The 13,678-nt window shown below is 39.7% G+C and overlaps 1 protein-coding gene across 1 annotated transcript; it reads right to left on the reverse strand.

Annotated features, from left to right (window-relative positions):
* Positions 1 to 107: 107 nt before the first annotated feature.
* Positions 108 to 13,027, reverse strand: LOC106158037 (major facilitator superfamily domain-containing protein 6-like). Its single transcript, XM_087017424.1, has 8 exons — positions 12,900 to 13,027; positions 8,162 to 9,408; positions 7,339 to 7,782; positions 3,621 to 3,728; positions 3,056 to 3,217; positions 2,030 to 2,272; positions 1,530 to 1,603; positions 108 to 1,165 (listed from the first exon to the last, which is right to left on the reverse strand). Exons 2-8 carry the CDS (start codon positions 9,294 to 9,296, stop codon positions 1,034 to 1,036), a joined length of 2,298 nt encoding a protein of 765 aa, XP_086873550.1. The 5' UTR covers positions 9,297 to 9,408; positions 12,900 to 13,027; the 3' UTR covers positions 108 to 1,033.
* Between the last annotated feature and the right edge of the window lie 651 nt (positions 13,028 to 13,678).

Raw genomic sequence — 13,678 nt, forward strand, 5'->3', positions numbered from 1 at the left:
AGAGAGAGAGAGAGAGAGAGGGGTCAAAACAGACTTACACTCCTGACACAAACACATTTGCCAGACTATAAAATGGGCTGATTTAAATAACGTATGGAAAGCATAGGCGCGTGTATCACTTTTTATTGAGACAAACTATCTTTAGTTTCCACATTTTTCGTCAGTATCCATCAATCAACCAATGCGGTAAACACTACATACCTCTAAATCTAATTTCGATAAAATACCCATTTCTAAACATTAAAACCTAAATTACCAATTACATAAAGAATAAATTAAAAAAAAAAACCTGAATGAAATCTCAGTACTTTGGCGTAGTTTTTGCCACATATAAGTATTTTAACGCCGTATACAATGAATCCACCGACCAGATATTTCTGTTAACTAAATTTCACTAGCTCAGGTGAATATTTTTAGATTAAAGTGTTTTTATTACTTAAAACCCCCATGTTGCTCTAATTCTATCACAGTAAATATGCCATATTATCCGTCTTGCTCTGGCATGACGAATTTCCATAATTACATACTATCTAAATTTTCACAAAGATTCTCTGATGCAGGGAGACAGAAACGTTCGAGAAAACAATCAATTTAAACAATGGCTATGTTATACGCTCACTGCCATGAAACGCTTTGCCATAAAAGCTTTTCTTCTTTGACACTTTCCATTCAATCCGCTATATATAAACAAAACGTTGTAAAGAAATGCGGGCTTATCTGTTTGTAATATCTATATATATACTTTTTTTGGGACAAGTTAGTCATGAACATGTTAACAGGCGGTTTTCCTCGCGGTTTCCACCATGATTAATTCATATAAAACTGCTTGTCTTTGATGCTCATCGCATCCTTGATTTCTATTTTTTCCCCGCAATTCCGTTCGGGATGATATGTCATTCTATAACTTGCACATCCAATTCCGCTTTATATTGTTCTTTTTTTAACAATTCTAGGTTTGACCAGGGAGGAAGTGAAGAGCATTAAAATTCCTCCCCCTGTATCATCATAAGTTCTTGATTGTGCCCTAATGACGTCACCAGTTGTCATTGTACTGGTACTGGGTCTCGTTTTCGTTACCTTCCGGTTGCTGGTAATGCGTCTCCGTCTGCACAGGCGGCGTTGCCGACATGAACAGACCTTGTGTACCACTCTGGTAGCCATTTTGCTAAAATATAAAACGTTAATTATGGTTACAAGATTGAATGCTTAATCAGTGAGGGGGACTTTTTCTCAGCCCTTGTATTTTATTGTACAGTATCGAAATTTTAATTAATTCCTTTTAAGTCCACATTTGCAATCTTTTAAAAATTATTAAAGATCAGTATTACTTAATAACTGGCATCTTATAGAAAAATTAAAACACTAAAAGGAGAGCAATGCCTTTTTCATCCGTGGGGTGAATGTTTGAAAAAAGCACAAATTACGCCTTCAACTGCATTTCTATCATCTGAAAATAAAGAAAACTGCCGCGCGACTAAATGACAATAATTTTTTACATGATGCTTTATGCGGAGAAGAAAGAAGCCCACCTTTTCATTCCAGGGATCCGCTTTTCTAGAATGCGGCTGCAAATAGCCGTTCCCGTCTCCAGTAGCACCGTAACCTGGAATGTGTTAGTTGAGATATATCACAGTGGTGGTGCAGACTGGCGCAATCAGCATGAACAGCTTTGTGTTTTTGAAGTGAGACATTTTAATATTAAAATACACGCAGCAAAAAAGCATTGAAACAATTTGGAATTTTGCTGATGGCCGAATTAAGACATTGCCGACCTTCTAAAGCATCTCGGTGTAAGGTTGAGCAAAATAAAATAGCATAACTGTACACTGTATTAAGGAGTACCTGGGACAATTGCATCAAAGGTATAAAAACGTTTGTTAAAAAGAGAGAATATAATTTACAAATGTTATGTGAAATTATCGAAGTGTTTCACGCGCGCGCGTGTGTGCATGTGTGCTTACGTGTATGCGTGCGTGCGCTCGCGCGTGTGTATACGAAGCGTGATATATGCAGTGAGGTGGCATTTTACCTTGGTGTTCCGACTCCATGGCAGCCAGCTTTGAATTGGACAGGTTACGACTCATGGGGTTCATGGGTACCCCGCAGGGGGCGAGTGTAGACGTCTCTTCCACGTACTCCTTCGGCTCGTGCTTGTCCTGATTCAGGAAGTCTGCCGGCGTCTGCACGTCACTGGAGAAGTAATTGGCAGCCACGAAGAACACAAGAACAGCGATGCAAAGGAATCCATAAATACGGAATGTCCATTCGGAACCTAGTTTTAAAAAAATTAGAAATGGTTTCTGATAATCGAATAACTTCTTTAGTTTACAGAGAACCATATTTCAAGCACGGTCAAAATCGTTAGCACTAACTACCATCTAATAGGGTCGCACGTTGATTTTCCCCAGATATTCACAGATATATCTCTGGCTCATTTAAATAAAATGACATTAAAATGACACAATTTTCTACTGTCGCGTTGGATAAAAAGTGTACATAGATTATCTGCAGCCCTGGTAGACGGTAAACGGTGACGGTTGCCGTTGCGGTAACTATTTAACAGAAACCTCTTGTATTGAATGAGAGCCGTTGGAATGGTATATGGGCGGATTAAGTCGCCGTAGTGTGGTTACTGTGTGATTGATTTCGACAGTGAAACAATCTAAATTACAAGAACGTAAAGCTCATCATACTGATGCAAAAAAAGTCAGACTAAGTTACTAATTAACCTTAGAATCTTTTCGGTATGCAAATAAATCGGCTAAAATTAATAGCAGTTTTAACGTTAACCAAGATTGATTAGCCGATTGATATTCCAAGGTAGTTCTATTGTGAGACAACCCCCGGTGTGACTGGAATATTAGTTCGCTAGGAACAGTAGTTCGTTCCACATTACTTTGTGCATGTGACATTCGTCCCATATAGGCCTACTTCAGTACTTAATCCAATACTAACCCTAACCTTTACTGATCAATACGGGCCCCAGACGTCCATTTCTAGGACTACCATTCCTGTCACACCGGCCCAGCTATAACCTGTTCCACTAGATATTTACCCAGGTAGTGTACCATGATGCCCCCGAACACGGCGCCACAGCCCCTCCCCAGGCCGTGGTGTAGGCCCTGCAAGATCCCCTGTGCCGAATGCTTCAGGTGTGCTGGTGTGGCGTTGGTTATATAGGAGACGCTGGCGGCCCATACTAAGGCATGGGTAACACCTGGAGTACAAAGAAATAGTCCTGAATTTCACGTTGATCATCCTATTAACATGGGTGGACTTGACTAAAAAATCCCTGATACCTCTTAGCCTCAGGGCTCATTCCCAAATAAACTTTAGGATTACGTTGATCTAGTTTACTCTGCGGGGATTATCGCTGAATGCAATCAGATAACTGAATGACACGCCGCCTCCTGGCGTTGAGTAGAATACAGAAAAGCTGCTGATTATACGAGTACGCTGGAAACAAGAGGAGGTGTGTTAATAGGTTAAACTGATTGCATTCAGCGAGAATCCTCGCGGACTTGGATCTCTCTACGTACTAGTAGGCCGATAGGTAACTTGGGAATGAGCCCAAAAGGACTGCAGGCCTACCCCTCAGCTGAAAATAAAAATACACATACCTTGTGCAAACTCGAAGGGTAGCACCCACCACGGGCTCTTCAGCCAAGATATATACAGAAAGCGGGCCACGTTGCCAACGAGACCAATGTACAGCAGCTTCACGTGACCTGAAATGTACAACAATAGCCACGTGTCACAGTCATGTGTTGTACAGGTTGATTATTTATTGGAAACATTGTAGTTTCGCCATGTTGACATCAAGGCACGTGTTCGTTTAAACGACATTAAGCAAGGCATTATCAATATTGTCACTTCTCTCTGTACTATTATTATGATTATTGTAAGGATTGGTGGTTTTTATTCTAGGTTTCAACAAAATATTTCGCTAAATTAAAACTTGTCATAGGGGTCGTTTTTCACATGATAAAGCAATCCCATACCGTCCTATAAGAAATGATACGTCCAGCACAAACTACGATCTGGGTCACAGTTGAATAAACATACTCTGATTCTGGATCTTAAAACATTTAGGTATCATAAATCCCTGTTCATCCGTCAAATTAGGGTAATAAGCCGGAAGGTCAATTATATGTTGCTATACTACCACCAAACCTACCAGCCGGCCCCTCTCTCTCTCGTCCCAGCTCGTAACAAAAACGCATTGATTTACACAAGTAGGGACGGTCAATCAATAAAAGAATATGCATTACCCTGTATAGTACTGAACCCATAAAATCCCTTAATTAGTGATCCGCCATTTTTTATTTTAACACTGTTTTACTATGCCTTAGCGCTCGTCATATTTTGGCTTCTTTGCAGTCGTTAATTACCCGCCTATGTCAGCCAAAGTGCTCTGCCACATATATTTGTATTTCTATTTGGATTTAGGGGCTATACAAATACCCATTGCGGGTTGTTCTTGGTGTTTTTTATGAGAGATGCTAGACAATACATGATAAATGCATTCTTGTAATGAAGACTCTCCCGTGGAAAACAGACCACTGGGGTAATAAATTAATTGCACCTACGAAACAATAATGCATTCGTATTGTATACTGAGTCTGTACCTCATGATTTCTAATAATACCAACAATTTATATCCACTGAAGGGCATTGCGTCACACAAGAACCATTTGAAAAAAAAAATAAATAAAAACGACACTTCCTTATCTTCAGAGGTACCCCCTCTTTCACCTTCCTCCCCCCTAATAGTAAAAAAATAACGTGCCAAACCAAGCCTACCCAAAATTTCCTTGTATCCTACATATTATAGACTTTTGTCCTTGCCTACTCTGCATTCTCGCTGACCAATGCGACGCCAAAGTTGCTTCATCCTTGTGTTCATCCACCCTCCTTAACGAAATATTGAAGTGTCTTTGACTATTTATTAAAATTGCTACTCAGTTTGTTTTGTGCACATGGATTATGGCAAAGGGATTGTCAGACCCACTGTATCTGTCATAGAGTGCACACACTGGACAATAGAAGTGTCACCCCCTGAATCAGAGTAATTTAAGTTATTAACCTGAAGAGGCGGAATATAAGGAATGTCAGAATATCGATACAGTTGAATTGTTCAGTCAGAACCGTTTCTTTTATGAAATTTGATGTTAATAAAATGATACCAGGAGCATATCATACCACAGTCATTTATCTCCCCCAAAGTATTGGTTCAGTTGGTGTGACACTTCTATTGTCCAGTGTGTGTACTAGTAATCTTGCTCTTTTAATATGAGCGCCTTAAATGTCCCCTTATTGAGAGAGGAATCTACCGAAGCCCGAGATATTCAGTAAAAATGATGGAGAGAAAGACTCCACCAAAATATCGGTATGGCGTAAAATGTGCCACTAATCAGCATATACTGGTACTTCACCTAGCATCCCCTGCGAAAACTTGTCTCATTTAACGTTCCCTTACGGTTCTCAATCTATTCTAGAACATTTGGTGTGTTTCTTTTACAGTTTTAATGTTGCTCTGTTATGAATGTAGAAGTTCGAGAACTGTTCTTGGGAAGTCCTTCACAATTTCCTAGAACAGATTAAGAACATTTTCATTAAAAGAGAAAAACATTACCCAGTATGTTCGACGACAGATTGAAACAGACAGATTTTCGCAGGGGATAACACAAACCCCCGCATAACATGCCCTCAACCGGATAAGAAAGCCCAAACCGGTGTAATATTCCTGACAGGAGCAACGTTTCCAAACTGGATTAGATATTCCCTACTGATATAAATATTAATATTGCGGGGTAACCATGTTACATTAGCATCAGTCTGAACAAACTAACGGGACGGGTCTTTGCAGACAAAAGGATTGCTCTGTGCCTTGAATTGAATTATGTTACCAAACTCAATTTGCATGTCTGAAATGTTTCGTAATCGTGGTATGGGTATCGACTCGTTTGTATGGCACAATACAAGTCCCCTTCTCTCTCTCTCTCTCTCTCTCTCTCTCTCTCTCTCTCTGCCTCAGGCATGTGTGGCCGCAATTAAAGAGGCATCTTTATTCACATTGAATAAGAAACTTGATATATCTCATTCTGAAACCCAAAGGTTATTTTTAAGTGGAAAAACTTTAAACAGCCGTTTTTAAGGTTCTTGGAAGTATGGCATAGCAATCTAGTTATAGCTGCAGCTAGGAACTGACACTCGATCTGCTCTCCGAGTGGGAGGACATTTATCGTTTTACCCATAAATATCTCATCTTTCACCATTTAGATCAATAGGATGTAACGCAATTATCCCCCTACAGAATATTGGACAGGAAAAATCCACTATGTTCCTCGCACAACCAAATCGGATAATTTGATCATTCCAATAACCTGGTTCTATTTACTTATATCATATAACTTATGTCAGGTAACTGGTTGCCGCGCAGGTGTGTAGAGAATGACGTCAATACGCTATCTCATCAAAGCACTTTCCTCAGAGTCAGTATCTAGTAGGTTATTGGTACAAGTCAAGCGGTGGTAATATTTTCCTTGTCGCCTGACCAAGCTTAAAGGGCATACAATTGAGGAACAAAATCAACAAGCCAACGTTTGTTTTTATATATTGCTTCCGAGGACAAATACAGGTTTCTATCATAATACGCTGCATGCTTATTCAGGTATGAAACAAAATACACGTATTTTCCCAGTATGAAGCAGCCCTAACATCTTTATCTTTTTATTAACAATAGAGGGTGTGCATTTTAAATTATACAAGAATTTTTCACTTGTGCCCTTATTACTAATTGCACCAAATGAATCTCAGTGGAATTTACGATCGTATAAAATCAATTTTTGTTAACGTCCCTTTTCACAATATCTTTAATGCAACACTTGCAGGGTTGATTCAGAGGGAGCAGATGACACTAGCAAGATACTCCCTTGGAAGGTGCTGTCTAATTTGTGTGCACTCTTGTGAGCGTTATTATTTCATGATAAAGTTGAAAAGTATGTTGGGAAAGGTATTCAAATTGCCCATTCTCCTAAGCTGAAAATACACAAATGGTCACTGGAGGATTCATGGTATTTCTAAAGGTTTGAGGGTGTGGGGGATAAAAAAATTTAGATATAACAGAGCAGACAAGGACAACCTTTTGATAATCACTTTGTTTTATCTCGATTCTCTTGTCAAATTATTTTTTTAAATTTCTTTGCCTTAATTGATGGAGGAGAGAAAGATGGGAAAGTAGGGGTAAGTTCGAAGGGGAGGGCGTTGAGCACAAAGCCACCCATCCTGGATCCTCAGTTTGATAAAATGGCGAATCAAAGTACGAAGGGCACTCACCTATTTGACCAATCAGCCGACTGCTGAAGAAGTAGGCAAATATTTCCGATATATGGTTGATAACTGATGCCATACCAAACAAAGTTGGCGAACCCCCAAGATCCTGCAGGTGCCAGAACAAGAAGGTGAAAATGAGGCCAATCCCGAACCCCATGAACCACGCCAGGAACAGGAAGGACCCGTAGCGGAGATTACAGAACAATCGGAACACGTGGAGCCATTTCGGTTGCTCGTAGAGTCCTACATGCTCTTGGGTTTGCATCGCGTCGTAGACCATATCCCGGTCTTTCTCCAGCTTGATCTCCAGGGGTTTGTCCCCCTCGGGCGTGCGTTGGTTATTGCTCTGGGTACTTGACTGCTGGTAACCTTGTTGGGTATCTTGCTCGAAAGCGTCATCGCTGTCTTCGTCTTCCACCAATCTTTTGTGCTTGATTTTCTGCACACCTGAAATGAATAGGTAGACATTTTTTTTTAGATTTTAGATTTTAGATTGATTGGTTACCCATTTTAGGAGATAGTTTGTATGATTGGGTTTTATTTGATTTATTTATAACATTGCGCTTAAAACCTACCCCATAATCGGAAACATTTACTTGTAATCAATCTAATAAAAAATGAACTTGCATGTGAAAATGGTTGAATATTAATCATACATAAAACCATGTAGGCTGACCATTATTTATTTATTTATTTATTTATTTTTTGATTAATTGCTAGAAAGTGGAAAATCATAACCTATGTATGCGTAATATATAATTTTTTTTTTCTTATTGTAAAAATCACATTCCGTTTGAAGATCAAGAGGATGTCGACCTTGACCTACCATCTATCATGTCCTTGGCCTTCTTCTTCATCTTTCCCGGTATCTTAGCCAGGGGGATGTTTTCCTCCTGACCATTATACATAAATCTGAACTGTGTGGCTGATATGAATGCACAACTCATCAGGACAGAGAACACAGCAAAGCAGATGGTGTAGTTCTTCTCGCTCTTGTCCTGCTGGGCGCACGGGTGTTCGGGAAACGTGGTGGAATGATCCAGGGCTATCCCGACGAAGAACATAGCCAGTCCCCAGCCCAAGGACCCGAACATCCTTTGCCGTCCGTAGTTATCGACGTCGTCGCCGAGGTATGCTAACGTGCACGAGTCGCCGAGAGTGATTGCCGGAGCGCTGAAGAATTCCCCGATGACAACGACAAGCAGCAAGAGGAAGAAGACCTCCCTGACATCTTGTTCTCTGTAGACGATGCTGCTGTGAGCGGGACTGACACGCCCGTTCCCCATATCCACGGGCGATTTTCCTAGTTCCTCGGGCGGGCTTAAGTTGATTTTCTCGGCTTTTTTCACTAGATAAAGTTCGTCATTATCGTCATCTCTTTTGTGTCTTACGTGAACAGGTGCCTTGCCTTCTACAGCTCTTTTGTTCGCTCTATGGCGTAACGGTATGGAGTCACTTATTCCCACATTTATGCTTTTTAGATGGAAAGAAGGTTTTGCAATATGAATAGGAGAAGTACCCGTGTCCCTTCGCGATCTATCCAAGGGATCCTCGCGTATAACTCCCGTATGGTTTCTCGCCAGGCACGAGTCCACGGTTGGTTGGATGAAAGCCAATGCCAAGGTAAAAGCTACCCAGCTGAACAGTGCAAACAGCATTATCTGCTTTCCTTTCCGCCATTTGTCGGCCAGATTCCCCCAAAAGGGCGCACTCAGGAACTCTATGAACGGCCGGAACCCGATAAGCATGCCGCTTTGGGTGGCGTTCATGCCAAGTTGTTTGAAGTATACGGCCAATAGAGGGAATAGGGAGCCGAAAGCAGCGAAGAAGAAGAAATAGAAGAGCTTGGAGATGAGCAGCTCTTGGTTAACATGGGTACACATCTGGTCTATGCAATCCCTTGGCTTGCTCTTCTTGCTTCGGGGCTCTGGGTCAAAGTACTGTGCGTCGTTGCCCGGCATGGTGATGGCTTTTTATTATTGCTGATTATGTTACTGTTATTGGTGTCGTTGTTGGTGCCGGGAGGACGAAACTGTTGATAAGGTGGAAGGTCTTTTTAGATGTGGATACCAGCTGAAAATGTAGTATTTATACTTTTATAAATGCATTCCATACAGCTCATTGAAACCAACTGAGTACTAGTAAAATTTAATGTCGTACAAAAGGGATCCCACACTTACTCTTTGTGAAACGTTTGTCTTAAAAAAGGGAAGCAAAAATATACTGGTCGTGCTGCATTTAAACTTATCAGTCCTTAATATGCGTTTCATATTGATTTAGACCTATATGATTGCAAAGAAATCATATATAAATATGTACGGAATTGTAATGAAACAAGATGCAGCAACGATGAAAAGACCGGCATACATCACACTAGTCTTATATGACAACCGCATCCTTCTTAGCTTGATAATTTTAGCTATTGTCAAAGACATACGTATGTAATTCAGACTGCAAAATTGCTACAACAAATTAGCAGTGTGGTTATTAGTTTTTCTCTTCAGAATAAATAAGCAGAAATACAGTTTTTTTCTGATAATGGGGTGTTCTTGTACGCCTGCAGAAACTCATTACAGAATCAATTTACTTTATCACAAAAAATGGCTGCAACTGCAATAACCCTTCATATATAAAAGTGTGGACGGGATCGATCACAGAGGCTGGACTCACTCATGATCAGTAAACACAATTTTGTAATCTAGTTATTTCATATAATGTGGGCAAACTCAACAGATTACCATCCGTTTCAACTTAAATGCGAGAGAGGATTTAAAAATCGGCACCATCTTCGTCTTGGTCGCTATTGCCGAACCTCTTATTTAATTTGACACTTTGGCAAAAGTCAAATAACCACTTCATATACTTATACAGCAAAACCATTACCCCAATCATACTCCTTAAAAGAAATCAATCCTTTTCACAATTTTTTTCTGTGCCAACCATTCTCCAAGCATACCACGTATTGTGTAACGCTGCTGGCTATAGAGCAATGCCTATTGTTTGTTGAAGAGTCAACATACAAACGTAGAGATCCATTATCAGTGGCAGCAGTTTGACTTCTCAGCTTCTAAATCCCTACTATTGATTCTGAGAAATCCCATTTAAACGGAATTTTATAAAAGACATAGGAAATCAATTGAAAGACCTATCGACCAATATGTCTCTCGCCGCGCCTTTCTAGTGAATATACTGTCAAACCAAGACACAAGCCCTTGGCCATTGCAATTGCTTCTCCGAACATATGATTTTACACTGAGAATGTAGCTGATTTTGTTAGAGGAAATCTGTAATCACGCTACAGGAAATTCGCTCAGTGAAAGCCTAGAAATCGTCTAGAGTCTTCAAGACTGTGGGTTTTGTGCAGACGAATTTGCAACACAAAACTCGATGGGAATGAAGTAGGCCTACTCTTAAAATAGTTTTTGTCGATACTCACCGTAGCTATCCAATTAGAAATCCACTTGACATCGCATACTACTGCGATATTTTGCTTGAAACTTGTTTTAAACACAGCTGCCGGTTACAGTGTACCGGTAGATGATGCTCATACAATCGGGTGAATTTACAACATCAAATTATTTCGCCACTATTAATGCATTGTATCAATACACTGTGTATATGTACTGCGAAGATATATTGGGGTGTTTTAGAATAACATTTCCCTGCCTTCGAGACAGTTCCATATGATATATACACAATGGCACTGTACATATCTCTGAAGTTCAGAGCGCATAAGAAGTGTGGAGTTTATCCACAGAGGCAGCTATTTATATCTTCCATTATGTACTAAAGGCAACTTTCGTCAGTGAACCGACGAGGATATATTTCATAAGATACGTACCCCGTTGCCGTAAAACAATAAAGTGTAAATTTACTGAAGTAAAGCTGAAAAGCTGAAGCGGTGCCCCCATTGGTTTGCTTTGTTATACAAGTTTACCTCAGTATTAGCCATAGCTTAGTTAATGTATATAATATATTCTGCACATAATCATCCCAGCAGTGGTTTATTTGGTTACAATAAACTGTCTCATATATTTTCTTTGAAGGGCAGCTGGAAGTCGGCCAATTTACTGACCGGATTTTTGCCAGCACGGCGTGTGTACGTATTGATTGCAAGTTTTAGTAATAAGGTTATAACTAACATTAAGCCACTTCATCGATCTCGGCATTTATTGATCGCGCGTACGGTTTTTGCCATTATTTTTATGTTATTGTTTTGCCTGTTATGTCCGAAATAACATCTGTTTGGGATGCTGGTTTTAATGATACAATTGATCAACACCGGAGAGAAAAATAAAAGGGGTGGTTACATACAGGCCCTTCTCAAAGCATTTCTATTGTGTAGCAAATTAGGTTTCCTGTGAATTTCCCTTTTTGTGCCAAAATGACAATGAGTTATTGCTAATTTTGCACAAGGAGCTTTGTCCTCATTCTTAGAAAGAAGAATGTGATTTAAAGTAATTGCAATTAGTTCATTTTTCTACAAATGCACTGCTCTGAAATTTCGTTTCCATCATTAGTGCAACATTTTCTTGCTACTGAAATATCTATAATAAGTGCAATACGTGTAGGCAGTAAGACAAGGGAGTCCACCACAGCTGAATCATTTGATTTCTGAACGATAATAGTAGTAGCACATCCTGGTGCAGAGTTTTTATAGCCAACTTATTGTCCAGAGAGATGTTACATTGTATATTAATCTCGAAGCCTTCCGTTCGGATTTCAATGACAAACGCCATACCTTGCACATGCAAGCGACGCACCAATTGTACATGTACAATGTTGTGGAATAGACACAGGGGTGTAGTTTTTTACGGAGAATAACGTTTGTTTGTCTTACGTACTTGTAAATGGTTAAATCTATTTTCACAGTGCATTTCCTAATACAAACCCTTACAACTTCACCGGTATGGCGAACAGTGTGCATTTATATTATTTATCTATTATTATTATTTTATTTATTTATCTATTTATTTTTTGGAGGGGGGTCCAGCATTAGTTATAGATACATGTACAAATGGTTATTACCATCATAGAATTGTTCGTTTTTACGAAAAGTCCAAGGCGGTTATTCTTGGCATGGGATTACTTTTCAGTGGTGGGTACAAAGATGTATACTTGTTCTCCTGTCAAAGTAGACTATAGTTCAATACCGACGACTCTAATTTCTACTAAATACGCCCTCCTACATCCAGTGAAAGTTAATTTTGTGACACTTTTCAAGAAATAACTTCAATAAAGACGGTATGGTCTGTACTTAATCTAGCAGATGCTTGCATTGTACAATGTGCGTCGAACTTTCCTACTGTACACTTTGTGATAATTGTCGACCTGGTGGTTTTCTTGCCATACTGGACAAATTGAAACGCTGTTACAATTAAGGGAAAAAAACTGAGTTGCACTGTCAAAATTCACACCTCACAGGCACCCCTTTCTATTTCTAAGAGAACATGAACAATCCAGCTTTCAATCTACTCAGGCTCTGTATCATATCATTTAAATTACAGGTACGTGCACTTAACGTCAATACTACAAAGTGACAACGTCAGAAACGACAAACTTACCCCTCTCCTCTACATATTACCAAGAACTCATCAGAAGAACTGCTACAATATCACGACGGTACAACGAGTGCAAAATCAATGAAGAAGCAATAGAAAGCACACTGCCTACTGAGCCTGGTGCATGCGGCATCCTCGACGTAGAGCAAGAATCGATAAATTATTCAAGGATTTGAAGTTCCATAGCGCGTCGATATTCGCACACACTGTACATGTAGCTTGCTCCATTTTATTTTGTTAGGTTATATAAGGAAAAAACATGATTTTTACCATGCTGGAGTTAAAGACGGAAATCTCCTATCAAGATGATGTGCTATTTAAAATATGTAATATGCGTGAAAGGACAAATCCAAGGCGATGCATAGGGTTAGAATGATTTATCGGCGTGACAATTTGTCGCTAATCATAATTTCAGTTGCCACGGTTGGTAAGTGGTAGGCCAAGTATTTCCCAAGATAGTTTTCATATCTATAACCATAAAGGGTGGTGGCGTGAAATTTTATCCATAAAGACCCTATTACACAGGAGTTACGACTGCTTGGGCATGTTTTTTTTTCACCCACTCTCATTCATTTTAATTAAAGATGGGGCTTTGGCAAGGGTTTATAGTCAGCATCAAATCCATGCAACAACGTTAATGAACTTTAAATGTTGCAGCATTTTCTTCCGTTACATATTTGTCAGACTGGGCCAAAATTTGCTCTCCAAGCAATAACAAGCCAGGTGAAACAGGGGCTTTAATACATGCACCTTTATGTTGAAGAAGCATGAGTTTTACTCTT

The sequence above is a fragment of the Lingula anatina genome, chromosome 7 (genome assembly GCF_051362555.1).
Source record: "Lingula anatina isolate TDL-2025a chromosome 7, LinAna3.0, whole genome shotgun sequence".
Classification (NCBI taxonomy): domain Eukaryota; kingdom Metazoa; phylum Brachiopoda; class Lingulata; order Lingulida; family Lingulidae; genus Lingula; species Lingula anatina.